A 26,682-nucleotide genomic window follows, 5' to 3' on the forward strand; every position below is an offset into this window, starting at 1 on the left:
TTTGAGCTCTTTACCACCCCGCCAGCCTAGGTGCCTGACCTTGGCGGTCCCTGGCTCCGAGCCTTAGTTCTGGCATTTCCAAAGTGGGACAAGGATATGGCATCCGTGAGTGTGTGATGGGGATGAAGCCAGGTAAGAAGGTCCCAGGCTGCGCCATCTCAAGCCCCCATCCCTCCCGCAGGGAAGGCAAGGCTCCCTGCAGCCTCCAGAACCAGGCCTGACACAGGATGGAGCCTTAGGGCCACTCCGCCACCCCTGACCCTATCCAGGGTGCCTGGGGCTGGCCGTGCCTCCCACGCACCTGCCAGTGACTGCTCCACTTCCCTTCTATCTCTCTCCCCCCCTCCTTGACAGCAAACAAGCCCCCAGGTCCCCTGGATCCATCTCCCATGGACTTGCACCTCAGGCCCAATTTCCAGCAAGATCAGAACCCCAGGGTTGCCCCAAAGAGCACTTTATTCACAGCAAAGGACGTCACCATAGTAACCACACTTCAATTCCCTGAGAACTTTTCCATTATCGGTGGATTTCCTAGCTATGTCTTTGCAGAAAGAAAAACAGAAGACAAAACACACCCCACGGGCCAGGTGTGCCAAGCTGGGCCTGCAGGGGACAGGTACGGTGCAGGAGGGGGCGAGGGTGGTCCAGATGCTGGGACATATAAATATATGGAGCAGTAGACATTTCCATCAGCTTGAACAACAAAGATCATCTCAAGTTTGGCTTCTGCTTTTTCTGATCCACAGAAAAGATAAAATAACACCCACCCCACCCACCCCCCAAAACAAGAACACCTTACCTTTTACCCACCCCCTTATGAAAAAACAAGCACAGTAAAAAAATACTGTCACAATATTTACAGACACGCCCATTATGGGCGACTTTCTCTCTACTTCAGAGAGGTGATAATATGCTCAGCTCTGTCTCCCCATCATGGGGAGACAAAGAGAAGACCTCTGCAAGGACTGGAAAGACACCCCACCCAGGATGGTTGTGAGGGGAGCTGCTATTCACCTGGCCACATGGTCGCAAGGGGCTTCATGGGGTGGCTGCGCCCAGGTGCTGGCTGCTGTTCCTCTGAGCGCAGTGTGTGGGAAAAGGGGCTCAGAGGCAGGGGCCCCCTGGCACAGAGCCTGCACCCGACAGGAAGGGAGAGGCACCTGCATATCCCTGCAGAGCAGCCCCTGGTCCTCATGCTGTCGAAAGACCCCAAAATAATAAAAAGGCCCACAGAGTGACCTCTGACACACATCCTGGGATGGGGCGCCAGAGCCTGCTGGCCCACGGGGCATGGAAAGGCAGACAAGTGGCACTTTGGCCTGTTCCTTGGCAGAGCAGAACTGCCCAGCAGCCTGCTGCACACAGGCACAGAGCACACACACGCAGGCACGGCCCTGAGGGAGCCTCGAATGCCAAGGCCAGGGCGGCACAACACAGGTCCCCGGGCCCTTTGGATACCAGGGGCGCCCGAGGACGGGGTCTCAACCATGGCTGCTAGAAGACGGTGGTGCGGGGACACCAGGGTGTGTCCGGGTACAGGTGGCAGTGGATGGAGCGGAACCTGTAGGGATGGAGTAGGGGGCTGGTCTGTGTGGGGAGTGGGTACTGAGACCCATCTTCAGACCCACCGCCGCAGAGGGGGGCCTATTATACCCTGAGCAAGGCTCCTGGGGGGGCTTCCCAGGACCAGCTCCTGCAGACCCCCTACCCCCACCGCACCCTCAGGGGACCTGCCGCACATCCCAACCTCTATCTGGACCTGCTTCCTCACCTGGACGGGTCAGCCTCCACTGAGAAGGGCCCCTTCATGTGGATTGCGTTCCGCTTGTTCTCGAACATGCCATAGCTGAGGGTCACCTATGGGAGGAGGCACAGAGTGAAGCTGGGAGGGGCCCCCATGCCCTGGGCTCTGTCGGTGGTGGGCCCTGTGGTTTTAATCCAGGGGGACAGCTGTGCCTTCTGCCCTCCCTTGGACCAAGAAGGAAGGCCCACGAGTCACACTGTACCTCGCCCCACCTGCCCTGCACGACCCAGGATGAAGTCTAGAGTGGGGGCTTCAGCGGAGGCCAAGAGTCCTCTGCTGCTATATATAGGAAGAGCCCCCAAACAGCACAGACTAGGCATGTCGCGCAGGAGAGGAGCAGGGTCCTGCCGGGGGTGGGGGTGTCCGAGGGGCAGCCAAGAGTGGGGCCCTTCTTGACGTCCCTGCTTACAACAGTGACTCCCCATTCCCCCCACACCACCTGGTTCCTCCTCTGGTTTTCCCCTTCCCTCCCAGCCCAGCAGCTCTCCTCTGCCAAGGCCAGGGCAGCACACCTGCTCCCGGAGCTCCGACACTGGCACCTGCTGCAGGTTCTCCAGGTGGGAGTGAAAGAGGCCGCTGCGGATGAGGGGCACACCCAGCAGGGCCTCCACGATGTAGCCTACGGTGCAGTCATCTGGCAGGCGGATCCGCTCGGCCGTGCTCATGAAGTGGCCCCTGCTGCAGGAGGAAAGGACCCAACCACTGAACAAAAAGGCAGGAGCTGGTTGCCCATCAGGAGCTTGGTAGGACCCAGCAGGGAACGAAGAAGCCAGACTGGGGAGAGGAGGGAACATGCCCCTGGGGAGCTGGATGCAGATCCCCTCCCAGTGCAGCACCCTGCTCTGAACCAGCCTGACAATTCTGAATTGGAGGTTACTAGGTGCAGAAAGGAGTCCTGCCCAGTGGTGCCTGGGTCTGGCGCTGACCAGCCCCTGCTGCCCAGTAGGCAGGAAGTGACCAGTTGGGGGCGGAGGTGGGGGTGGGGGTGGGAATTCATGACACAGCCCGCCCCGTAAGTGAGGTTAGGGACACCTGCTGCTGGGAAGATGAAGGAGGCCAGGCACCCAGAGGGGGAACCTTGGGACCCAGGGTAGGTTCATGGGGGGGGGGGGTTGCGGGGGCGGGGGGACACCAAGGGCACTCACCTGGCCCAGGGGCTCATCTTCAGGGCCAGCCCACGGCTGATGCAGAAGCCAGCCCCACCAGTGGCAAACCAGAAGTGGACAGGGCGCTGTGGGAAGGGAGCGTGGTGAGACCCTCGCCCCAGGCTCCAGGGACACCTTTGGCCTCCTCCCCGCTCAGCGCAGGCCCGAGAGAGCAGGGCACTCACCACCTTGTTCTCGCTGACCCTCTCTGTGGCCTGGATGGGCCTGTCCAGACTGGGCTTGCCGATGTACACATCCTGCGTGTGCGGGTAGCTGGCCAGCAGTCGCAGCAAAGCCCTGACGTTGACATAGTTGTCATCGTCCACATGACAGAACCACCTGCAGAGAAGCGGGCAGCAAAGGGGACAGAGGGCAGGGCGTCAAGGGGTGCAGAAGGCCAGGGCAGGGACCTGGAGGGGATGGGGCACAATCCTTGGGTGGCAGCCTGAGGCCAACACTCACTTCCTCCCCGATTCGATGAAGTGGTCATACTCCACGGCCATCTTGCAGGACAGGGCCTGGCGGCTGTGGGCAGCCGAGCAGTTGGTGTTGACCACGTTGCCTGTGAACAAGGGAAGGGGGGCCGTTAGCAGGTTCGAGCCGGCTCAGAGAGGACCGAGCCCTGTGAGAGCAGAGCAGGGAGAGCGGGGGTTGTCCCAGGGTGCCCTGGGTTCAAGCTGTGCCCTGTAGCGGGCTCCCCCCTCGGCCCCCTCCCCAGCACAGGGCTCACGGCCCAGTGATCAAGCCCCCCCCCACCCCCCCAGCCCCCTTCAGGGCAAACCCGGCCCGCCCCTGCCCATTCAGGCGGCTTTTTCCCAGCACCGGCCACCTGTTGCCGCCACATCAGCTCAAAGGGCCTCGGGAGCTGAAAGGACCTCATTTGCATGAGAATTGAGTGTCCCCCCCCCTCCGAGTGGTGGGGCGGGGCATTGAGCAAACCAGTTGAGTAAACTGCCCTCTCTGGCCCGTGGCCTCTGTGACCTCTCTGGAGGGGAGGAGGGCGGGTGGAGGGGACAGTTCCTCCCAGGAATGGAGTCCCCCTGGCCTCCCCAAGCCCAGGGCTCACCCGTGCGCCTGGCCAGGGCTTCATCTTCCCCATCGGTGAAAATGAACGTCTGGAAGGAGAAACGTGGCCTTGAACAGGCAGCTCTGTGTCCCCCAACCCCGGGGCCACTGTGGGAGTGCGGAGCTGGATACCCCAGGGCTCCAGCAGCCACAGCTCAGTCACGCCCACCCTTCAGTCGGCCTGTTTCCCCACGTGCACAGAGTGGGTCTCCAATGCCCAACCTAGGCAGAAGCAGGGCTGGGACTCCTGCAGACCCCACCCCCCATGTCAGCAGCTGGGCCCCCAGGTCGCTGGGCGGCTGTGCCGGCACGAGCCAGGTAGGGCGCCCCGCCCACCCGCCAGGTAACCGGCTCCCTGCCTGCCCCGCACACCTGGCGGGACACACACCCTTATTGACACAGCGCCCAGCCTGCAGGAGGGGGCAGAGGGGCTGGGGGGGGGGGGGGACAGGCGGAGGAGGTCGGCTTTGGGAAGCCAAGTCTCAATCAGGGACAAAGGCCTTTGCTGGGCGGCTGCCAAGCCCTGGCGGACAAAGGGCCCGGAGGGAGGATGAATCACCAGGCATTGTCCGCCAGCTTTGTCCTGGGCCGCGCGGCGCCCCTCGCCGGGCTGGCCTTAACTCGGCCGCGTTAAGCAGGAGTGGCCGAGCTGCCCATTACCATACAGCTGGCCTGGTTAACTGGGCCGGGCTGGGCGAGAGGTCCAATGGGCAGGGGTGCAGCCACAGCACTACAGCCTTCTGGGCTGGGCCTTCAAGTCTGCCCCCCCCCCGCCCAACACCCTGGGCAGGGTGACTAGCCAGGCAGGTCACCTTCTCTGAGCCTAAGAAGGCACCGTTGTTCTCTGGAGACGCTGATCATCAGGAGGGTTGAGGCAGGAAACCGCATGTGCCCCAACCCCAAGATCAGTACCCCCAGCCCCCACGAGGCCCGGCAGCCCCCCTCCCACTGCTCAGGCAAGGAAATCCAGGCTGGCAGACAGGCCTCGCCCAAGGCCACATCAAGGCTCCACCTGTGCCAGCTCGGGCCACCCCTGCCAGGATCACTCCGAGGAAGGGGGAGGGGGCAGCGGGGCGGGGCCAGGAGCTGCCGGCACCCGCCTGGGCCCGTCGGCACACGGGGAGGAATGTTCCTTCCTCTGCCTGGCCCGCCCAGCGCGTGCCGTCCAGCGCACCCAGGCATGGCTGAATGCAAAGCCGGGGCCGGTGCTGGTGAGGGGGGTGCTCTGAGCCTAAGAAGGCAGCAGAAGACCCCCACCTCCATGCCCACCGGACCTGTTTCCTTCTGTGGGTCCAAGAGAGATCTAGCACGTGCAAGCCTGGAGCACAGTACACATCCAAGAACCTGGGGGACCCACCTCGAGGTGGTCCTCTGGGCAGCCCCCCACCCCTTGCCTGGCCTGACCTCAGACTAGAGCACATACTCAGGTGAGGCCACTAGCTGCTGATCACAGGCTGAGAGCCGGGGCAGACCCCACGTAGTTCCTCTCCATACACTCTTTCCAGAGCCCAGCAGGCACCCCAAGGCAGCCCGCACGCACAGACCTGCACCCAGCCCCCCACCCACTCCCCAGCATCTCAGCCCAGGAATGCTGTGGGAGGCTGAGACCGGCCAGTGCAGACGCGCCACTGCCGTCGCTGGATTAAAAGGAAAATGCTTTCTTAATGAGATCAAGCGGGGCTTGTTCTCCCGCGCTTTGGTGGTGCCCTAAAAACCCAGCCCAAGGCTACGGAGATTAAAGTCACCTTTGTTCAGCTGTGGGGAGAGCGAGGCAGGCGGCCTGGAGAGGGTACCCGGGAGGGTGGGGCTGTGAGTGTGCCAGGCCTCCGGTCTCCCTACTTCAGAGCAACCAGCAGAGGAGGGGATGGGCTGTCTGCCAGTTAAGAGCCTCAGTATCCCCCTCTGTCAAATGGGCATAACAAGAGCTCCCCTGTAGCCAGAGCAAAGCACGGAAACAGAGTCCTGGGCCGCCCAGGACTCTTCTTCGGTCTCCCTAGCAGCCCTGAGAGGTGGGCTCCATTACTCCCTAACGTACACCAGGGACAAGGAGGACCAGAGAGGGGCAGCCTCCAGCCTGTGGTCATGCCCTGGGGCAGAGGGGGTGCTGGTCTAGCCCCAAGAGCCTTCCAGAGACCGAGACCACCCCCACACCCCACCCCACCCCCACCCCCGCAGGCCACCTCCCCACTTCCCCAACGATGGGGCTGGAGGAGGAAGAGCAGGGCAGCAGGGGCGGCAAGGCTGGCCCAGCGCGGGCGGGAGGACACCCACAGGAAGCGGCATTGTTCCTGGAGCTGCGATTCAAAGAAACACAGGATGCCAAGCTCTCCCCCAGCAATTGTGGCCGCTGTGGTGGCAGCCGCAGAAGCCTGGCCCACTCCTATGAGGGGGGTCATGGGGGCCAAAGGTCCAGCCCCTCATCCTGGACTCATTGAGCACTGTCACAGTGTGGCCCCTGCTGACCGCCCCTGCCCCCCACCTACCCCCAACCCCCTGACTATCATGCCAAGTGCTGGAAGTTTCTTACACATGCTCTGTACTTGCGCTGTCTAGCTCAAATGGCACCTCCTCCAGGAAGTCCCCCAACCCTCCACATCAGTTAGATGCCCACTCTCAGCTTGCACAGCCTCTCTGGGTTTCCCCCACCAAAGCCTGGACTTCTCAGAGTCTTCCCCCATCACACTGAGTCTGAATCACCAGGCACAGGACTGGGAGAGGAGGACCCTGGTCGGGATAGTTTCAAGCACCCCCTCGCCCAACAAGGCGATGTGAAGCCCTCTGGCACGCCGTGACACACGAGCTGATGCTGGGGCAGATGCAGCCTTTCCTGGGTGGGTTCAGAAGGAAACCTGAGTGGCCCCTTCAGCAGGGACCTCGGGGCCCAGGGCAGTGACAGCCCCCACCCTGACTCATTCCCTCCACCTCCACGTTTTGCCATTCCTCTTACAACACCATACTAGAAGAACATGACTTTCCCCATTTCAGAGATGAGGAGACTGAGGGTCAGAAAGGCCTCAGGTCTTGCCCAACATTACCCACCTCGGCTGGCACTGGTACCCAAGACCCCTCGACCACCCCCTCTGCTGGAGAAATCCCCTAGGGTCTGTACTCAGAGCTGGTGGCAGCCCAGGAGAAGCCGAATGCTGCCAAAGGTCACACAGCAGGGAGGCAGAGTCCTGGGGGGGGTAGGGTGCCTGGCTCAAGGATGGTGCCCCACAAGGGCTGTCAGTCAGGGATTGGGGGGGGCCGTCGGCCCCCTCATCGCCAGGCAACCTGAGTGGCCAGCACGCCAGCGGCGGTTCCCATGGAGCGCATAGCTGCACACAAGAGGCCGGACGCCTTTCTCCGTTGGAGAAAGGGGCTTTGTTACCTTGCCCAAGCGGCCGGCGTGAGAGCCGCCGGGCGCTGGGAATCCTAACGGCCCGGCGGCCAAACAAAACCGCCCGGCCCCCGCCGCCCCCTCCTGCTGGCCCGCTGAGCCCCTGGGAAAGGGGATGCTGCTTTCCCAGGAGGCTGCCACGGGGCTCCCAGGGGGCCCCCTCCCCAAACTGGAACCAGAGAGGACCCTTCCCACCCCCACCCTGGCCCCCATCATGACCTCACCAGAACCCAGTCCCAAAACAGGGCGCAGCCACTCCAGAAGATCCCAGGACTTCATCGTGAGTTTTAAATAGGAAGGAAGGGGGGTGGCATCTTCTCTGAGCCCTCACCCTAGTCAAGGGTCTCTCAGCTTCATCCCAAATGCCCACTCAAGCCTTTGAATCTCCTAGCCCAGGGCTACCCCCCCTTCCCGCTGCCCCTCCCCTGGCAGGGCCCACACTGCCCGCCCCAACCCAACCGTCCTGCTGCAGCCTCGAGGGAGATTTTCAAAGTGGGGTGTGTCTTGATTATGTGTAGGTTGCCAATGTGCAATGAGCGTACAGTTAAGCACAAGGTTCCAAACTCCAGAGACTCCTGTGCTGTGGGGACAGGGTCTCCGCACACACCCCCGAAAAACAGCTCTCTTTGAAGATGGATTCTCCGGGGCTCACCAACGCACACTCTAACCCCAGGTTACCTTGAACGATGACTTGTCCCCCATCCTACAGCAAAGACTCGGGGGGGGGGGGGACCAGCCCTATGCTGGAGGTTCTAATTCCCCACTCCGCCCCTAAGAACAAGTCTTCCTCCCCAGGGAAGGGTCTGCGCCCGGTGCGGGTGCCCCACGAAGAAGAATCGGCTTTGGGGGGATTTGGAGACGACAGCACCGTTTGTGGGGTCAGGAGGCACCGCAGGGCGCCGACCCCAAACACTGGCCGCCGGCGTAGAGTCAGGGCACACCACCCAGGGCTCCGGCAGTTGGATGGGGTCGGCGGGGAGAGCGGCCCGCAGGCACACCCGGCTGGGAAGAGATGCTCTGGCGTCGCGACCCCGGCGCTCCCGGCAGCGGGACGGCCCCGCCGGCTGCACCGCACGGCCGCAGGGCTCACCATCTCCTTGTGGCGCGAGACCCAGGTGTCCAGCAGCAGGTCGAGGCGCGCGCGGTGGAACTTCCTGGTGGTCTTGACGGCGATGAAGACGTCGCGGGGCGCCAGCGGCTCGGCCGGGGGCGGCGGCGGCGGGGGGCGGCCGGCGGCGGGGCGGGGGGCGCCCCCGGCCGGCGGGCCCGCGTCTGTGCGCGCGCGGGTCAGCAGCCCGAAGTACTCGGACAGGCTCTGCACCTCGCGGGCGAGCGCCGCGGGCGCCGGGGCCGCCTCCAGCCCGGGCGCCGGGGCCAACCCCGCGGGGCCCGCCAGGCTGCGCAGCGCGCGCCGGCCGCGCTCGGCGGGCACCGGGGGCGGCGGCGGGTCGGCCGTGAGCACCAGCAGGCAGGCGAGCAGCGCGCCCGCCAGCGCCAGCAGCAGGCGTCGGCCGCAGCGCTTGAGCATGGTGGGCTGGCGGCCCCCGGCCCCGGCCCCGGCCCCGGCCCCGGCCCCGGCCCCGGCCCGCGCCCTGCCCCGCGCCCTGCCCCGCGCCCCGGCCCGCGCCCCGGCCCGCCCCGCGCCGCCACGCCGAGCAGCCCGGGTCCCGCCGCGCGTCCAGCCGCCCCGGCCCGCCGCCCGCGCTCTTAAGCCTCCCCGCCCGGCCCGGCCCCGCCCCGCCCCGCCCCGCCCCGCCCCGGCCCGGCCCGGCCCGCGCTCACTGGCCCCCGGGCCCTGGGCGGGGCCGCGCGCGGTCGCCCCCGAGACTCGCAGCGCCCACGTGGGGCCGCGGCGGGGGTCTGGGAAAGGCCGGGCAGGCGCGCCCCCCCCGCCCCCGCCCCCGCCCCCGCCCCCACCCCCGCCCCCGCCCCCGCCCCCGCCCCGGCCCCCGCCGCCACCCCCGCGAGCACGTGCGCGGCCCGCCCCGCCCCGGCCGTCCCCGCAGGGCACTGCACCGGACCCCGCAGCCTCCCCGGGGCGGCGCCCAGGTGGAGCGTCCGGGATGACCCAAGCTTCCGGCGAGAAAGCACCTGTACTTAATTCCACCCTCTACGCCCCCCCCCGCCCCCCCGAGCTGACTTCCCCGAATCCCAGCCCAGCGGCGGGGGGTGGGGCCGGTCCCCGAAACCCGCCGGGCCCCCTCCGTCCCGTTTGGTCCCTCCCTGCTCGGGCCAGCTGCGGCCCAGCTGCGCCGCGCCCCGCCCCCGGCACACGGCCCCCCCCCCCCCCCCCCCCCCCCGCCTTCCCACGGGCCGGGCCCGCCCACCGCACGAGCAGGGGCGGCAGGAATGCGCGGCAGCCCGGGGTGAGCGCGAGGGGCCAGGGGCCCGGAAGGGGCGGGGGGCGGGGGTCCGAGCTCCCTGCCCCCCGCATCTTCCGGAGGCGCAGCTGGGGGCGGCTCTGCGCTTGGCTGCGCCTCGGTCCCCTCCCTCCCATCTCTGGCATCCCCTCGTCGGGAGGCCCCCTGCGACCCCCGGAGCCCCGGGCCCCAGGGAGCGCTCGCTCGGCCCACCGGCTAGTTACCTTCACAGCGCTTAGCCCTCCTCCTCCACCTGGACGTCAAGGGCAGGGCCTGAAGGCAGTAGGATTGACTGGGTAAAAGTCAGGCCCCGGTACCAGATTCCTGTCCCCACCCCGGGCGGGGAGCCTGTGGCCCATTTGCTCTTGGCGCCTCTGTCCTGGGGTGTGATGGGGGATAGTGGTTCCCAGGCGTCTTCCTGCCCCCCTACCCCAGGTAATTAGCGGGGCGCCACCTCAGGCAGGCAGATGCCTGAGCAGATGGTGCTGGCCATGCCCTAGTGACAAGCCTCCCCCGTGGTGTCACCTCCTGCCATAAACCCCTCCCCCATCAGCCAGAGCCCAGCCTTGGAACCTCTAGGCAGCTGGAGAGGTGGGGGTGGGCAGGGGGAAAAAGGACCCTGTGACTGCATGGGCTGTCCCCACATAGCCAGCTGAGCTCCGCCCAGCCTCAGGTCTGAAGTCCCCATGGCCCTTGCCCTACCACCAACTCCCATCTATCCCCAGTCTGGGCTATTTTGAGAAAGAGTCCTCTCCACCACCTTCATCTCTCCTCTTGGGCATTCTCTGCCCTGGTCTCCCTGTCCCGGGTCTCCCTGCTGTATTTATTCTGCACTCAGCAACCAGGCCCCTCTGATCATCTCACCCCCCCACCCCCCCCACCCCCCGCCAGCACACACATACACATGCACAAGCAGATCCGAATCTTCCATGGCTCCTCAGTGCCTCTGAGTTCAAATCCTGACCTGGTGTCTGCTTGCCTTGGGACTCATTCCCAACCCCATTTCTTGTTGCACCCTACAATCCTTCCCATTCTGATACAGCCCAAGCACCATGGAGCCCCAAAATTTTTGCATGAGCTGTGCCCTGTACCCGGGAGTCAGGTCGGTAGCATCCTTGCTTGGTACCCTATAGATGTGGAGCGTTCTGTAAGAGGTAGAGGGAGCGCAGCACACAGCCGTGTTGCCCCATACGCCCACCTGACCAGGTTGCTGAGGAGATGGCACTCCCTGCTTTCTCTGACGTGTGCCCTGGCTACAGGGCCCTTTGACGCACCAGACAGTGGGCGCGCTGTGCCCATTGTACAGAAAACAAGGTGAAGCTCAGTGGACTGCTGTCTTGCACTCAGGGAGGGAGGAGAGGAAGCAAGGTACTGAGAGAGGGACTGGTCCAGCCTGGTGGGGGGGATGGCCTACGCCCGGCAGGGGCTTTCCTGCACCCCCTTGCAGCCAGGCTCCGGGAGTGGGGGCCCCCGGGTGCGGCTGTCTGTCTGGGAACACAGGACAAAGCCTTATAGCATTCTTGTGGGGGCCGTGGGCTTTGGCAAGAGTGATTCAGTTTCTTTGCTGTCAGGAGAATGGAATTTCATGGTGACTCCTTGAGGTCTAAAAACCATAAGGGGGTGGCCGGCTTCGCTACCCCGCCCCTTCCCCAGCCTGAGGCGCTCTCCTCCCTGCCCTTGCCCAAGGCCCAAATGCTCCCACCAGGGACCCACTGAGCTAAACAGCCATGGGAGGTGCTGGGCTCGGGACAGGAAATGGGGAGCCTGAGAGGGGAGGGGGGCGACCAGGTCGCCAGGAGGCCCCCACCTGGGGAAGGGGGCTGGGGCTGCTCCAGGACCCTGCTGCAGGCATAGGCACAAGCACAGCCCAGGGGCTGGGGGCCCCTCTGGAGCCAGAGGGCTTGCCTCGAAAACCCAGGTCCTTTCTCAGCTCCAAGCCTGGGACCTAGGACGTTTCTGCTCTGAACTTCAGGTCTCCTCCCATGGCCTGAGGATAACACTACTTTGCGTTTTATAAGGTGCTTATTGGCAAAACGTCAGACAAGCAGGCAGTCTGGCCCTCTCGCCCAGGGACATGGTGTACATACCTTCTGGGCAGCTGACCTCATGGTGTCTCCACCAGCCCCTGCATGGGGCTCCTGGGCAGCAGGTGGCTGAATGGCTTCAGAACTCCCCATTAAAGGGGTACAGAGAGGTGCCCAAGGAAAATGTCACCACGAAGTCTCATTGGGGCTCTACTCTCCCCACCCCCAATCAGGCTCAGAGGCAGTACGGTGCCCCCACTTGAGTTCAGGCCTGCCTCCCCTGCTGGGGCTCAGCCTGTGGCCTTCTGTGGATGGAGTCAGTCCCACCAGGTTCTGGAAGCCCCTTCTCCACAGGCTCCTGGGGACCTACCTTGGAGCTGGCTTCCTGTGGATTGTCTCTTTCCTGGGAAGATCCAGGGGACATAGCCGGTGGATAACTCGCAAGAAATCATCAATGGGAGGCCTGTTCCATGTCACCGGAGCAAGCCTTCTCCAACCCAGCAGCAGGGCCCAGAGACAGAAGGCACTGCCTCTGAGATCTGGCAGCAGGAAGATGGAGCTGGGCATCATGCACCCTGTTGGACAGACAGACATGAGGGTTCCTGCCCATCCCCCCCCATGCCTCGTGCTGCTGTGAGGGCATCAGAAGATACCTGGGAGTTAGGGAGGCTTCGAGATGCCAGGGCGCATGTGGGCCCCCTAAAGGACAATGAGTCACCTGGCCACAGGGGCTCAGGGAGGGCCCCAGCCCAGAAGCTTCTGGAGAAAGAGTCCTGCTGGCAGGAGGGGAGATAATGAAGAGGGATTGGCTCAGAAGCCCAGTGCAGCCAGCTCTGTGGCAGGAGGGAGAGGGCACAGCAGGCGGGCGGCAGCTGATTCCCATTACTGCAGCTGGGGTAAGCACTGCCCCCACGAGAAGAATAGCCAGCCTACAGCTGTGAATGGAGCCCCTGGCCCGGCCCAGCCTGCCTGCACACCCACTCTGCCCAGAGCCCCTCACCCCCAGGCCGTGCTTTGTGTGGTCTTGGGCCAGTTCTCTCCCCCGTGCATCTCAGGATTTTACTGGACTCTGTAAAGTAATGTGGCTGCTGCCTTTCCTGCCCTCCCCACCCCAGGCTGGTCCTCTGCAGCTGTAGTGGCAATGAGCACTGGTGGTATGGCCCTTTGGCCTGAACCCTGGGGCCTGGCATGGTCAGAGTGGCCAGGTGACTCAGCCTAGGTGGCTGAGTAAAGCTTCAGGGGATACCCTTCAAGGCCAACTAAATGCTACTTCTTCCAGGAAGTCTTCCCCAACCCCCTGTGGTACCCAACCCCATCCTAGTACTGACCGCATGAGATTATAACTGCCCATTTCCCTGCCTGCCTCCCCAGCTAGCCTGGGAACTATGTGAGGACAGGGGCCACATTGTGATCCTCATCAGTGCCTTCCCCAAATTAGGTACTCAGTAAACAATGCCTGAACAGATGAGTAAGGGAATGGATAGATGGATGGAGACACAAAAAGAGAGATGGATGGCTGGGAAGATGCTGGATGCTGGCTACATGACCGCAGAAACACTATCATTCGTGGCTGTGCCCCAGTGCTTAGAACAATACATGGCATGTATTAGGTATTAAAGAAACATTTGTTAGATAGTGGATGGATGGGTGGATGGGTGGATGAACAGACTGGGTGGGTGGGTAGCTGGCTGGCTGACTGGGTGAATGGGTGGATGGATAGATGGGTGGATGGATGAACAGATGTGGCTGGATGAATGGGTGGATGAGTGGATGAACAGACTGGGTGGATGAGTGGATGAACAGACTGGGTGGGTGGCTGGCTGGCTGGCTGGGTAGGTGGGTGAATGGGTGGATGGATGGATGGATGGATGGATGGATGGATGGATGGATGGATGGGTGGATGAAGAGGCTGGGTGGGTGGCTGGCTGGATGTAGATATATGGACATACAGGCTCAAGGGAGCACCTCCTGCCTCTTTCCCCCAGGCACCAGCCCCAGGGAATGTGGGTTTCCGGGTAAGGAGGCATGGCTGCCCACTGAACTCTGGATTGGCACCAGGGATGAGGCCTGAGGGCAGATCTAAGGTGGGTGGCAGGGGCTAAAGCCCCTAGATGCCCCAATGACCATATACTGTGGGCCCACCCTGCACCGGCAGCGTTTCTGAACACCGCAGTCAGAAGGCTTCTAAAGGTCTCACTTAAACTGTTGTTCTTGCAGATGGGACATGGGAGATCCAGAGAGGAGAAGAGGCATGCCCCTGACCCCACAGCAAGTCGGGGAGAAGGAGCCTGTCAGCCATGGGGCAGGGTTTCTACACACCAGGAGGGAGACAGGCCTCTGCCTGGCAGCTGCATCTCTTCCTGGGGGCTCTGTGTGGAGGCCAGACTGGGCTAATCTGATTTGCAGGCCCCCAGGAGTAGAGCCCTGGCTGTGAGAACACATTACTGACGTCCTACAGAGGCCAGACACCCACCGGGGAGCCACCAGAGCCACTCTGCCCCAGCCCGCCTTTGTCTTACCAAGAATGACTAGCTTGTGCTGTGGCCACAGGGTGGGGCGTGGCTGTCCTGGTGCCTGGCAGGCCCCAGGCATGACCCCTTGCCCCAGGCATGACCCAGTGCCCATGTCAATGGGGCCAGACCCTGGGGGCAGTGGAAGGAGGGGCTCCTGGCCGGATGGAGGTAGTAGGGATCAGAGTCTTGGCTCAAAGGGGGCCTTGCTCACCATGTGATCCTGACTTTATCTCTGTAACTCCCTGACCTCAGGCTCCTCTGCAACAGGAGTGGGGTTGAGTAAGTCCCCTCACTCATGGGGATGGAGGAGGATATGGCATTGGTATCTATTTCAGGCTGTCCTGGAAGTGAGGGCTGGGAGAGGTTATATGCTCAGGAGTGGCCATCATACCCACAAAGAGATGAGCCACCACCATGGAAACGCTTCATCCACCTGTCTGTCCGTCCATCCATCTGTCCACTCACCCAACCATTCAATAGGATCCCTCGGCACTTACTCCACACCTGGCTCTGCTTGACTCTGGGATAGTGAAGGAGGTGACTCAGACACAGCCCCTGGCCCCAGGCAGCTCATAGTCTTGTGGGGAGGATTCGTGGGGCTCTCAGGTGTCCTTCAAACAGGTAGAGCATGGTCGGGGTTGGAAGTTGGGTCAAGCCCAAGTGTGTCTGGGGCCTGGGTGAGGGGTAATCCGCTATGTGCCAGGGTTGGGAGAAGGGGGCTTCATGCAAGTCTTTCAGGGAAAGATGGTGACCATTAACCAGTAGCTCAGAAGTTTGGGCAGGGAAGGCAGGGAAGGGGTGCCGCCCAGGGGTGTCTGGAGAGGTTGTACACTTCAGTGGGGGTGTGGGTAGAGAACGGTGGGACATGATGCTGAGGAGGTAAGCAGGGGCCTCTAAGGCCAGGCTCAGGGTCAGGCTTGGGAGGCAATAGGGAGCCACAGAAGGTCTGTGAGTAAAAGGGATGTGGTTTGAATTGCATTATAGAAGGGGACTCGACTCCAGTCCGGCTCAGACACCAGGAGTCAACCCTGAGCCTCCATACCTGTCTGTCCTTCTGGGCCTTGTGTCCTTGTGGCCAGGCCTTTACTTTCCCTCCTGCCTTCATTGGGTGGCCCCAGCAGCAGTGAAGCTTAGTCCAGGGAGGGTTTTTGGAGGAGGGCAGGGCCAGGCTCCTCAGAGGTAGGTAGGCCCTGGTGGGAAGGGATGAGGGAGGCAGGGAGCACGGGACAGAGACTGGGCGGAGGCCGGCACCAGCGGGAAGGCCTGGCCTCTCTCTGCAGCCCTGGTTTCCTTGTATGCACATGGTCTGCAGGGACTAGCCCTGGGCTTCTCAACCCCAGAGTGACTGGGGCTCTGGGGGGTATTTGGCAATGCCTGGAGACATTTTTGGTCGTCATACCTGCGGGTAAGTCAGAACTAGTACATCGAGTCAGCAGAAGCCAGGGATGCTGCTAAATGTCCTACAACTGAGAAGACAGGCCCCAGGCAATTTCCCAGCTTGCCACGTCAGGTGACCCAAGTGGAAAAATCAGCAGCCAGATGATGGGCCTCTGTGGGGCACTGGGGGCGGGGCTCTCCTGCCATGCCCAGGGTCCCCACCAGGTAGGCCTGTGCTGGCAATGAGGGCCCAAGGCTCCACTTGCTCCTCGCTTCCCGCAGGAGGGTTACATGAGGGCAGAGGATGCAGTGGGCAGGGCTGCTGGGACAGTGCGCCAGCCCGGAAGGATGACACGGGGGCTTTTGGGGCGGTGGCCTCAGCGGCAGTGGTGGCGGTCAGTGGGGGCTGGGGCCGGGCCGGACCGCCTGCGCTGCAGTCTGGGGCTTGATGGGGTTGGGGGTAAGGACAGCAGAGCCAGCCTGGCCTGGTCACCCTGGACAGCCACCAGGTGGTTGTAGCCAAGGCCAGGCTGGGTTTGGGAAGGTGACAGGGAGGGGCCTCCTTGAAAGCTGTTTGCTCAGCCGAGGTTTAATCTCCAAAACAGGAAGGCTCATATTGACAGAAGCAGCGGACGGAACTGCCGAAGCGCCCGCCAGGTTGAGCTCCCGTCCCCCACCTCCTGCCCCCACACTGGGGGGGCCCCCCCACAGACCCTGCCCTCCTGTGCAAACGCTCCCACCCCCTCCCACAGCCCCTAAGCTGTGCCACCCTATGCCAACCAGGCCTAGGAGGGGGGGCACCCCAGCTGGCTCTGCCAACGGCGGAGGGGGGTTGGTGTCAGGAAAGTAGAGGGGAAGGGGGGGCCCAGGGTGACAGGCTTAGCAGGGCGTCTCCTGCTCTCATTTTGCAAATGAGGAAGTTGAGGCTCAGGGAGGGAAGTGAGCTGGCCTGGGTCATACAGCGTTCGGGTGGGGGGGGTTATCTGCCCCAAGTACCCCCACCCCAGTTCTGGAACATGCTGGGCTCAGTGCCAACAAGCAGAGAAGCCCGGCCCAAGTGGACTCCCCAGTGCCCTCCCATCTGGCACCCCCTCCCTGGAGTACCCAGGGTGAGGAGGACCTGGCTTTGGGCTGCAGCTGCTGCCGAGGCCGTAAATCTCCCGGCTGCCAGAGGAAGCTGCAGGAACGAAGGGGCAGGGTGGGCATGCCCCAGGCAGCTCTGGGGTAATTCTGGGCAGCCACTTCGGCGACGGCAAAGTCAAGCAGGCAAAGCAAGAGCCTAGAGCCTAGCAGCCCCTTTCTCTTCCCTGGGCAGCTCACTCCGTGGGACTAAGGTCCAGCAGGTGGGGCTAAAGCCAGTGGGCCCTCTGGACCATCTTGAAGGCCACAGATTCCCTGGCCGCCGAGGCAGAAGGTGGATCATAATTCCAGGTCCGTTCCGAGCCCAGAGCTAACAACTTGCTGGACCTACAAAGGGGCAGTAAGGGCTGAGATTGTTTCATAGGTAGAAGGCAGGGTCCTGCCCAAGGCCATGCAGCGGTGAGCATGTGTCTCCAGCCACCTGGGAGAGCAAGAATCTGTGGGATCAAACCTCCTATGGGTTCCCAGCGGCCCAGGGGCTGCTGAGCTCCAGGACCCCCACGCGGGGTCTGCAGGAGGGTGGAGTGCTCAGGCTCAGAGGCAGGGTGGCGATGGTGAACGGGCTGCAGACAGAGAAGTGTTGGGTCTCTGCTCCCAGAAGCCACTCCTGGGCCTGACTCTTCCTGGCTGCCCCAGAATGCTCTTTGAGGGCCAGGAAACCAAGCAGGAGTGGGGCATACTCAGGGGGAGGACCTGTGGGCTGGCAGGTCTGCTCCAGGAGGTGAGGGGGACAGGGGGACCTAGGGGCATTTCTCTAGGTGGCGAAGGAGTCTCAGCTCTGTCCCCAATACAGCGTGCTGGGCGAAGGCAGGTAGTTTCTCATCTCAGCTGATGCCCCAAACTGCAGGCCCTCTGTGGGGCTCTGAGGGTACCCTGGAGCAGATATTCAGGCCTGGAGCATCCTCAGGGCCTGGCCCCGCCTGTAGTGACCGCCCCCACTCCAGTGTCATCCCTGCTGGCCACTGCTGTCACTCTATCCCAGTGACCCAGTTTCCCTCCTTGTCTATGCCAGTGGGGCGGGGGGCCCTGGGGAGACAGTGTCCCCCTTTGAGACGAGGGCGGCGGTGGATCAGATGTCCCGGGCGGGGCTGTCTGCTGGCTAGGGGCAAGGGCCACGGCTTTCAGGTCTTCAATAGCCCAGGATTAGGTTCCGTCCCTGGGGGCCCTGTTGTGTGGCCATTGTGATGGCGTGGGAACGGAGGCATTCTGGGCCAGACAGGGATGCACCTCCCTGCCCACAGGAGCCCCAGCCTGGGGGCCGGCCCGGCATCCTCCAGGGTTGGAGCACATGCAGGCACGTGTACACATGCACACACAGCTACGCATCAACAGGGGGTCCTGGGGAAGCAGGGACTCGGGCTGGGCAGGCCAGCATGCACACACACTGGGTCCTCAGGCCCTGCCTGGGGGAAGGCGTCCTTCTCCTCCAAGGCCTGGAAAGCGGGGTGTGGGCCGAGTTCAGGTGCTTCTCCTGGGTCTGTACACACATGCACAGCCATCCTCCCTCGGCCCTCAGCTCCTCCCCACCTCTCTGGAGGCTTTCTTCAGCCTCTTCTACTCCCTTTGGAAAGTCCTCCCCAGCTCCCAGCTCAGATTGCAAGGCTGTCCTCTGCTGCTGCTGCTGCTGCTGCCAGAGCCACAGGCCAGTCCCTGCTGGTGTGATGAGAAAGCAGAGGGGGATGGGGAGGGGCTGCCACTCTCAGGAGCTGAGCGCCAGGCCCGCGGCCTTCCCAGAGAACAGGTGTGGGCACGAGTAGGACCCTGGAGAGAGGGTGGGATGCCTCGGCCACCAGGGCCTGAGCACGCCCCCCTCCTCATCACCCTCACCTTCCCTTGGCAGCGACATGGCATGTGGTTCGGCGGCCACTGTGCCCAGCCCTGCAGAGAGGCCCAGCGCTGTCCTGGGGCCCCAGATGCCAGTCCTCAAGTGCACAGGCACGTGCCTACCTTCACACGTGCGGGTGAGCCCGTGTGCAGAGCGTGCGGTACTGCCCCGGGGCCGGAGGGCCTGCGTGAGCCTGGTCCAGGGACGCGTGGTGAGCACGTGGATACAGCAGGCGGAGTGGCCCCCGCGGCCCCGCCCCGGCTCCTTCCCTCCGGCCCAGCTGCCACCTGGAAATTGGGAGACGGCCGGGCTGCCTCAGCCTTGCTCCCTAGAGAGGCAGCCAGGCCAAGGTGGGAGGCTGAGGCCAGGGCGCGGCCCCGCCACGCGCTTCCTGTCCAGCAGTGGCGGCAATTTGGACGGAAGGTTGGCCCCACCAGGAAGGCGCTGCCGGAGAAGTGGGGCTTGTGGAGGCTGAGTCAGCTTCCCCCCGAGTGCATCCCAATCCTCTCCCAGCTCTTCCTCCGGAGCCTTCCCTGACCTCTGCTGCTCCTGCTATTCCCCAGACCCAGCTGATGGTATGGAGCCACCTCCACCTGCCCCCGGGCCTGCGTGGGGCTCGCAGCACCCCCAGGCTGGATCCCTACTTCCCCCAGAGACATACTCCCCACATTCTCATTGCCCTACGGAGGGGCTGGGGGCGAGACAGCAGGCTGTGCTTAGGGGCGCCCAGCCAGCCTTGGGGAGATAGGGCTGGACGCCGGGGAACTTTCCTCCTGTTCAGGGGACCTCATGACTGTGGCAGCCACAAACCCTTGCTGGACCGTGGATTCCACAACGTCCTTCTGTCTGGGCAGTGACTCCGGGCCCTGCTGAGTTTGGTTCTGGGAACGGAGGGGATTTGGGGCTGGGTGTGCCCTCCAGGTTGGGCGTGGCCTGGCCACCCCCTCCAGATACAAAGAGAGAGGTTAGGGGCCCAGAGCTAGCCCATACTGAGGTTTGTGCAGGTGGCTGGGGGCTCCTGCTGGGGAATCCTCAGGTCACCCTGCCTTCAGAGTCCTCCTGAGCAGCCACCAAACCTTCCCCTCATGTAGCTGGCAGCATATGGAGGCTGCAGGCCCTATGGTGGACCCTGGAGATGGAACGGGAGCACAACAGCTCATGGTATCCTGGGGACCAGCAGACTGTAAGCAAACAGATGTAGCTCAGGTCAGGATCGGCAGGGTAAAATAAAGGAAAGGGACGGAGACTGAGCTGACCAGGGAACACAGTCAGCCTGTGTTCTGGACACACAAGGAGAGAATGGGGGAGGCAACATGTGGACAGGTGCAAAGGCACTGGGGTCGGCCAAGGCTCCCTGAACACTTGCTCGCCCCTCACAGAACATTTACACGGCATGTCCCATGAGCCAGGGCTGTGTGGGCAATGGATGGGATCTCAGAGGAAGGTTGCCTTAGGCAGAGCCTGTCTGGGGTGTATGGGTGAGGCCTGGGCTGACCACAGGGGGATGTCCTTCCTGGATGAGCTGGATCCTGAGAGAGGGAAGAAGGCTCCCTATCAGGGGGACCAGTTGGCAGGAAGGTGGCCACTAGGAGGGACCCGTGGTCAGGCTGCAGGAGAAGCTGGTAGCTGGTCCTGTGGGGTTCCAGTGGCCTGGGCTGCTGTGAGCTCACCCCTACAACTCACCTGGACCAATGGGCTATGGGCCCAAGCTGGGGCAGGAGTCTGTGGGACTTGTATCCCTGGAGGTTGTGGGGGGAAGGCCGGCCCAAACTGTCCCCTCTCCCAGGCCCCTGCTTCTACCCGAGCCACCCAGGTTTGGGAGATGAACCTTTTCAGATCCCCCTGCCCCCAAGTTAGTGTCCTGGGGCTGCTGTAACAAATTACTGCAAACTTGCCTTAAAACTGATATTTATTGTCTTCCAGTTCTGGAGGCCAGAAGTCTCAGATCAAGGTGTGGGCAGGGGTGCTCCCCCTGGAGGCCCCCCTCCCGGGCTCTGGTGGCTGCTGGCCACTGCTGGTGTTCCCTGGCTCACGCCTGCTCCGCCTGCCCCTGCCTTCTGCTCACGCAGCCACATTCCCCCATGTCTCTGTGTCTACCCCTCTTCTTAGAAGGACACCTGTCATTGCTTTTAGGACCCACCCTCAACCCAGCATGGCCCCATTTCGAGATCCTTCACTTAATTATGTCTGCAAAGATCCCTTTTCCAAAGATGATCCATTCACAGGTTCTAGGGGGTAGGACTGGAGCCTATCTTTTTGGGGGGCCACCATTCAACCTAGGACCCCTTAAATGCCAAGGGCCTGGGAGGCTGCACCTTCCCTCACTGCCAAGCCCAAGCCTCTGCCGTTCATCAGAGAGCCTCAGGCCATGGGGATCCCCTGACACAGGTGAGTTAGGAGGGGCAGAGAGCCTGCTTGATGGTGGAGGCAGGGGTGGCCACATTGAGAGTGGGCAGGCAGCCCGTGGTCCTCTCCTCTGCACAGGTGGACATTCAGGTGGCCTGCCTCTCTGCCCATTCTGGGGGCCCCAGGTACCTGCCTGGCACAAAGATGGGGGTCTGGCAAGCCCTCAATACCCAGTGCTCTGTTGGGCCTTCTCACTAGTAGCACATTTCTGTCTCAGCCTCAGGTCTGGGCATGAGCGCCGGGCAAGTGGCCACCAGGCCCCAGGCCAGCAGGGCCCAGTACCTGCCCCCTGTGATTGCCCCAACGACCGGAAGGCGCCTTCTGTCTGGCAATCACCTGTGCCAAGACACAGGCTCAGCTGATCCTCCAACGCATCTTTTACACTATGTGGAAGGCTGGAGTGACCTCAGCCGCCAGGTAGCAGAGACAGGACCAAAGCAGGGTCTGCAGGCCCCACACAGAGGGTGGCCTCCTCCCTGAGCACTGGCCCCACAGCAGTGAGCCGGGACCACCACTGTCTCTTGTGAGCGCTGCTCCCAATCTCAGCTGCCCATGTGTGAAGTGGGATGATGGTCCTGCATGCCCACCTTGCTCCTAGGAGCTGGGGAGGGGACCGTGTCCCTAATCACAGATTCAGAAACTGAGGCCAGAAGGTGCCGAGCTAGTCTCTGTGCCTAGCAAAAGCAGGTCGGGGCTGACCCAGGCTCCAGCTGGCCTACCACCTGCTGACCTGCTTCCTCCCAGGCCCTCTGGGGGCAGGCGGTGGGAACCGGCCTCGGCTCTGCCTCCCAGCCCCCAGACGGCTGCCCCCTGGGAGACCTGGTCATTGGGCTCAGGTGTCCCGCACAGCCGGTTCCTCTGCCTCTTCCCGTCCTCGCCTCTGTGGAGCCAGAGGGAGGGTCACTCCCCAGGGGCCACCAGTGAGGATGGCAGGCAGGCAGGGTGGCCATCTGGCTGCAGGTGGGCCGGGCCAGCTCTGATGCCATCTCCTGCATCTCCCAGGAGGCTGGGCTGCAGTGTGTCCGCAGTGACCCCTCCACTGCCCCTTCCCAGGACCCCTGGGCCCACCCCCTCCCCCGGGCCAGCCCTGCAGCCCCCAGCCTTCTGTGGTTCGGGTCCACTGGCTCAGGCAAGGGGTGTAGGCTGCAGACTGCAGCTGGCCAGATGCGTGCTGGAAACACCCCCCTGTGAGGGGCCTGCCCTCCTTAGCTGCCGGGTCTTTTCTGGGGGGTTAGGATCCAGACCCCATTTTGCAGGAACTTGAAGGGAGGCTCCATGAAGTGGGGGCTGCCGCAGCCCACTCGGTGCTCCACCTGTCACTTCCCAAGTCCATCTACATCATATCTGCTCTCAGCTTATCTCAGGCTGCCTGGTTTGGGGAAACTGAGGCTGAGTGGGACTAGGTTGCTTTGTTCAAGGTGACTCAGCTTGTTCATCAGTGCCTGGGAGCCAGCTACAAGGGGTTTAAATCTCGGCTGTGCTGGTTATTAACTGGGTGACCTGTGGTGAGTCACATGACCTCTCTGCACCTCAGTTTTTTCTGCTGTAAATGGGAATGATCAGAAGGCCTGCTCCACAGGGTGTTGTGAGGACCACATGAGCCACTGCATCCAGCCTGGCGTCCTTGCCACGATGGCCACTGTCACTGCCGGCCTTTCCTGCTGTGCCATGGACTCCAGCGCCCCAATCGTGTCTCATTCAGCACCAGATCGCTGGCCCAGGCCTGGAGTTAATGCTCAGGGAAAGTTCCTAAGTCGTGAGCGGAAGTTTGAGCCCAGACCTGCCTCGTTCCAGAGCTGTGGCCTCTCCAACTCTGGTTCTCCAGCGAGATGCCCTCCACCAGCTCTGCACCACTCGTGGGCTTTCTCTCTGGGTCCACAGGGGTGCTCTAAGGGGGTTGTCTGGACCTGCAGGATGCCAGTCAGGACACTGAGGCCAGGGAGGGCAAACCCTCAGAACAGAGGCACCCCAGGTTCGGTTGGTGCCAAGGAGCTTCGGGTGGGCTGGGTGGGGAGGCTGAAGCTGGGGTTTGGAAGACAGGAAGAAAGGGTGGGGGCGGGGGGCCTCCAGCCCCTGCAGGCACGGAGCTGAACCTGCTCCCAGGTGGGCGGGCCTGCCCCGACTCGCGCCGACCGGCACTGCTCCGGGCCCAGGCGCCCACACAACGGCAGACCAGTGTGCCCCCCGAGGGGCCCGTGCCAGCCTCCATGAGAGGCCCCACAGGGCGGGGACAGATGGAACGGCCGTCTGTGCCACCTCCGCCCAAGCCTGGACTTGATGGGGGGGAGGCCACCGCAGCTGGTGCCTGCACCCCCCAGCACAGCTGCCAGGGCAGCAGGAAAGTCTGCTCATGCCCGCCCCTTGCCCTCCATCAGGGCTCTCCTGCTTGGAAGAGGCTGCTTCCATGGCGCTCCAGCAGGACTTTCATTCATTCCCGCACTCACTCATTCATTCTGCAGACAGTCACAGGTTCTCTCTGGATGGCACTGGGCAAGTTTCTTGCCCTCTCTGGGCTGTGATGTGTCACAGAGGGCCAGAGGTGCCCGAACCTCGCGCGGGTCAGCTGAAGGCCTCTGGGAGGAGTGGGGGCCAGGAAGTACAGGGTGGGGACAGCCACAGTCCCTGACAGTCCAGCCAATGGCAGCTGCAAGGTTGGATCTTCCTCAGCCTCCCTGGGGAGTTCTGGAATCTTGCTCTCGCCCACGCACATGGTGGAGGGAGGCTTCCCCGCCTGTCCTCCCCCTCCTCTTCCTTTCCTTCTCTCAGGACCCCTGACAGTCCCTTCCCCACATTGAGGGGCCCCATGCTGCCCTGTGAGGCAGGGCTGCCCCCCCTCCGTACCCGTGACAGATGAAGAAGCAGGCCGGCAGGGCCCCTGCCCGCCCTCTCCCAGCTGGCCTCTCTGGCTGCGCCCCCCAGTGCTCCTCCATGCCTGCCTTTTCAGGGGCCTTGCCCTGCTTCCGCTCACCCCCAGCATGGCTCAGGCCTGCTCCAGATAGCTCCCACCGTCAGGGGCTTCCCGGGGCCAGGCCCACGTGGGGCAGGAATCTGGGCAGCCCCCCGTGGCCCTGGGAGCCGAGAGCCCTTGCCGTGGGAGTAGGTAGGCTTGGCCTGGGTCACGGGCCCCCCAAGCACCCCCTGCATCCACTCTACTGGGTGCACTGAGACTCAGAAAGCTGTCGTGGCAGCGGTGGGTCCGGCAACCACAGGTGGCAAGGCTTGGCTGTTGCAGCTTTCCCAGGTAACCTGGGGGAGGTCTTGGGATCAGATGTGAGTCTCTGCCTCCCTCCAGGAGGCTCCAGCCCGCTCCTCCTAAGATGGTTTCCACAGCTGTAATGTGGAGCCAGTGCCTGGCCTTCCTACCTCATGCAATTGCAGCTTGCCTCCAGAGAGCACGGTAAGCATGGGCACCTGTGCAGGGATGGCGAGGAGAGACAGGCCAGGTCTCCCCGTGAGCCAGTTTCAAGGGATGCTCGCCCCCAGATCAGGAGCCCCAGGCAGTGTCCATCGGAGCTAAGCTTCCCTTCCATCTGAGCCGGAGCCCACAACGGGGCATTTTCTCCCGGGCGGCACCCCCAGGTGGTGAGCTCTCCATCGCTGGACGCAGGCAAGCAGGAGAAGAGCAGTGGAGAGCCACTGGAGGCCAGGCTCATGGAGTCCTGGGATTCTGGCTCCTGAGGACACTGCGGTGACATTCTGGGCTCAGTGAAAACCTCAAGTGGAAAGTCAGACCAACCCAGACTTGGGTCCTCCTCTGCCTCTCGATGCTGTGTGTCCTTGGAGCTCAGGTGCCCCTTCTCTGAACTGAGAGCTGTCTGTGCTTTCATGCAGAGTGCCCGCTGCCTACCACAGGCCACCCGCAGTGTCCCTGGAGGCTGGCAGTCTGTCTGCATGGAAGGAGGGCCAGCACACGGGGTCCTCACAGCAGGGAAAACAGAGCCAGGGCAGGAGTGGGAGACATAGGGCCTGTGTGTGGCCTCGTGGGGAAGGTGACAGGCTAATGGAGATTTGAAGGGGGTCAGCTGGGGTGATGTCTGGGGAAGAATGTTCCAGAGAAGAGCACAAACAGCTAGAGCAAAGGCACTGTGGTGGGAAGAGGCCCATTCCTGGAACAGCACGGAGGTCATAGCGGAAGTTGAGGGAACAGGAGAAAGCAGAGATGAGGATCCCGCTCAAGGGTGGACAGACAAGCAGAGGACAGGGCCCCCCACTCAGTCAGGACATGAGCTGACTGACCCCTTGGCAAAGGGTCGCTTCCCGCCACTGGAGCTCCCAGAAGGGGAGTTCTGCGGACCTGGGGACAATGCTGGGCCAAAGGGCCAGGCTGGGGGCTGGATTTACGGCCTCCTCTGACCTCCACAGAGAAACCAGCCTTGTTGGGCAAGGCCGAGTTACCCGCAACCAGCCTGGGGGTGGGACGGCCAGGATGAAAGCCCCAGAGAAAGGATTAGCCGTGGCCCAAAAGGCCACGCAGGGCGCCATGGCAACCACGAGGCCACGGAGCCCTGGGAGAAAGGGGCCTGTGTTAACACCCACAGCCTCCCCAGTGGGGCTGGGGGCTTGTTAACCAGCTTACCAGGCGGCGCCCGGCCCATTGACATGGAAATCCAGACCTGCCATCCGTCAGCCCTGAAAAGGCCTGTCGGACCCTGAAAAGAGCCAGTGGAGGAGGAGGGGGCCCACTGGACTGCAGGTGCTGGGTCCCACCTTCTTCCCTGCATCCCCCCAGGCCTGCAGAGTGGAGCCTCTGGCCCTGTGGCCCAGGTGTGTGTGGTCCTGGCAGGGGGACACCCCGGCTTGAGAGGGGCTGAGAGTTACCCAGCCAGACACCCACTGGACAGGGGCTGTTACTGGGACCCCAGGGGCAGACCTGCAGGTGCTGGGGGCATGCCACGCCTGAGGGCCACAGAGTGGGGACCGTGGAGCCTGGGCAGAGCACTGGAAGCTGCCCCCCCTGCCAGGCCGACCGTTCCTGCTGGCTCCACCTTTGGCTTCGACCCCAAGCCCTAGAAGTGACCTGTCCCTGGCCATGTGGTCGCCCTAGGCAGGACCTGGGCTATGGGAGCCTTGCCCTCTGGCCTCCCTGGCTCTCTCCCTGGGGCGTCCTGCCCGCTGGGCTCCTTCCACAGTGCTCTGGCCTCCCTCCTGCTACCGCATACTGGCTGCTCCCAACACCAGTGTCTCCAGGCCTCACACATGCCCAGAAAATGTGCCAGAGTGATCTGTGGGGACAGCCTTCGGCTGGACGCAGGGACAGCAATGTGTCTGGCCTTTGGGACTTGTCTGTGCTTGGGAGTGGTGAAGTGTGGCCTAGGATGGGGTGTGGAGACAGTGCTGCCCACCCCAGAGCAGGAGGCCCAGGCTGTGGCTGAGGAGGGGGAGCCCCTTGCAAGCTGAGATGTGCAGATATGCTTGGGCAGGCGGAGGGGAGGGTGGGAAGAGGCTGGGCAGGTGTCTAAGCCCCACTGACACGGGATTACAGCCATCTGGAAGCCCCCTCGATGCAAGTCTCCACCCTCTGGGCTCTGGGCAGGACCCAGGGAGCTGGGGTGGCGGGGGTGGGCAGGCAGCTGGCAGCCTGGGCAGAGTGTCGGTGTCCCCGTCTGCGAAGTGGGGTGGTGGCATGCATGGGCCCTGGTGGGGG

The 26,682-nt window shown here is 63.1% G+C and overlaps 1 protein-coding gene and 1 long non-coding RNA gene across 2 annotated transcripts; both read right to left on the bottom strand.

Annotated features, from left to right (window-relative positions):
- Nucleotides 1–412: 412 nt before the first annotated feature.
- Nucleotides 413–9,054, bottom strand: LFNG (LFNG O-fucosylpeptide 3-beta-N-acetylglucosaminyltransferase). The gene is made up of 8 exons (XM_041750465.1): nucleotides 8,484–9,054; nucleotides 4,016–4,064; nucleotides 3,412–3,511; nucleotides 3,135–3,288; nucleotides 2,950–3,035; nucleotides 2,317–2,482; nucleotides 1,772–1,857; nucleotides 413–1,561 (listed from the first exon to the last, which is right to left on the bottom strand). The coding sequence occupies exons 1-8, from the start codon at nucleotides 8,919–8,921 to the stop codon at nucleotides 1,495–1,497; spliced, it is 1,146 nt and encodes a 381-aa protein (XP_041606399.1). The 5' UTR covers nucleotides 8,922–9,054; the 3' UTR covers nucleotides 413–1,494.
- An 850-nt stretch (nucleotides 9,055–9,904) lies between these two features.
- Nucleotides 9,905–18,862, bottom strand: LOC121486182. The gene is made up of 3 exons (XR_005986564.1): nucleotides 18,755–18,862; nucleotides 12,148–12,352; nucleotides 9,905–10,026 (listed from the first exon to the last, which is right to left on the bottom strand). It is a non-coding gene; the product is annotated as an uncharacterized LOC121486182 (long non-coding RNA).
- Between the last annotated feature and the right edge of the window lie 7,820 nt (nucleotides 18,863–26,682).

The sequence above is a fragment of the Vulpes lagopus genome, chromosome 3 (genome assembly GCF_018345385.1).
Source record: "Vulpes lagopus strain Blue_001 chromosome 3, ASM1834538v1, whole genome shotgun sequence".
Taxonomy (NCBI): domain Eukaryota; kingdom Metazoa; phylum Chordata; class Mammalia; order Carnivora; family Canidae; genus Vulpes; species Vulpes lagopus.

Excerpts from the sequence above, each read along its gene's own strand:
- LFNG (XM_041750465.1), bottom strand. The coding sequence starts at position 8,921 with ATGCTCAAGCGCTGCGGCCGACGCCTGCTGCTGGCGCTGGCGGGCGCG. Across the intron at positions 4,065-8,483 it reads TCTCGCGCCACAAGGAGATG|ACGTTCATTTTCACCGATGG; the intron begins GTGAGCCCTGCG and ends TTCTCCTTCCAG. Across the intron at positions 1,858-2,316 it reads TGTCGGAGCTCCGGGAGCAG|GTGACCCTCAGCTATGGCAT; the intron begins GTGTGCTGCCCT and ends CTCCTCCCATAG.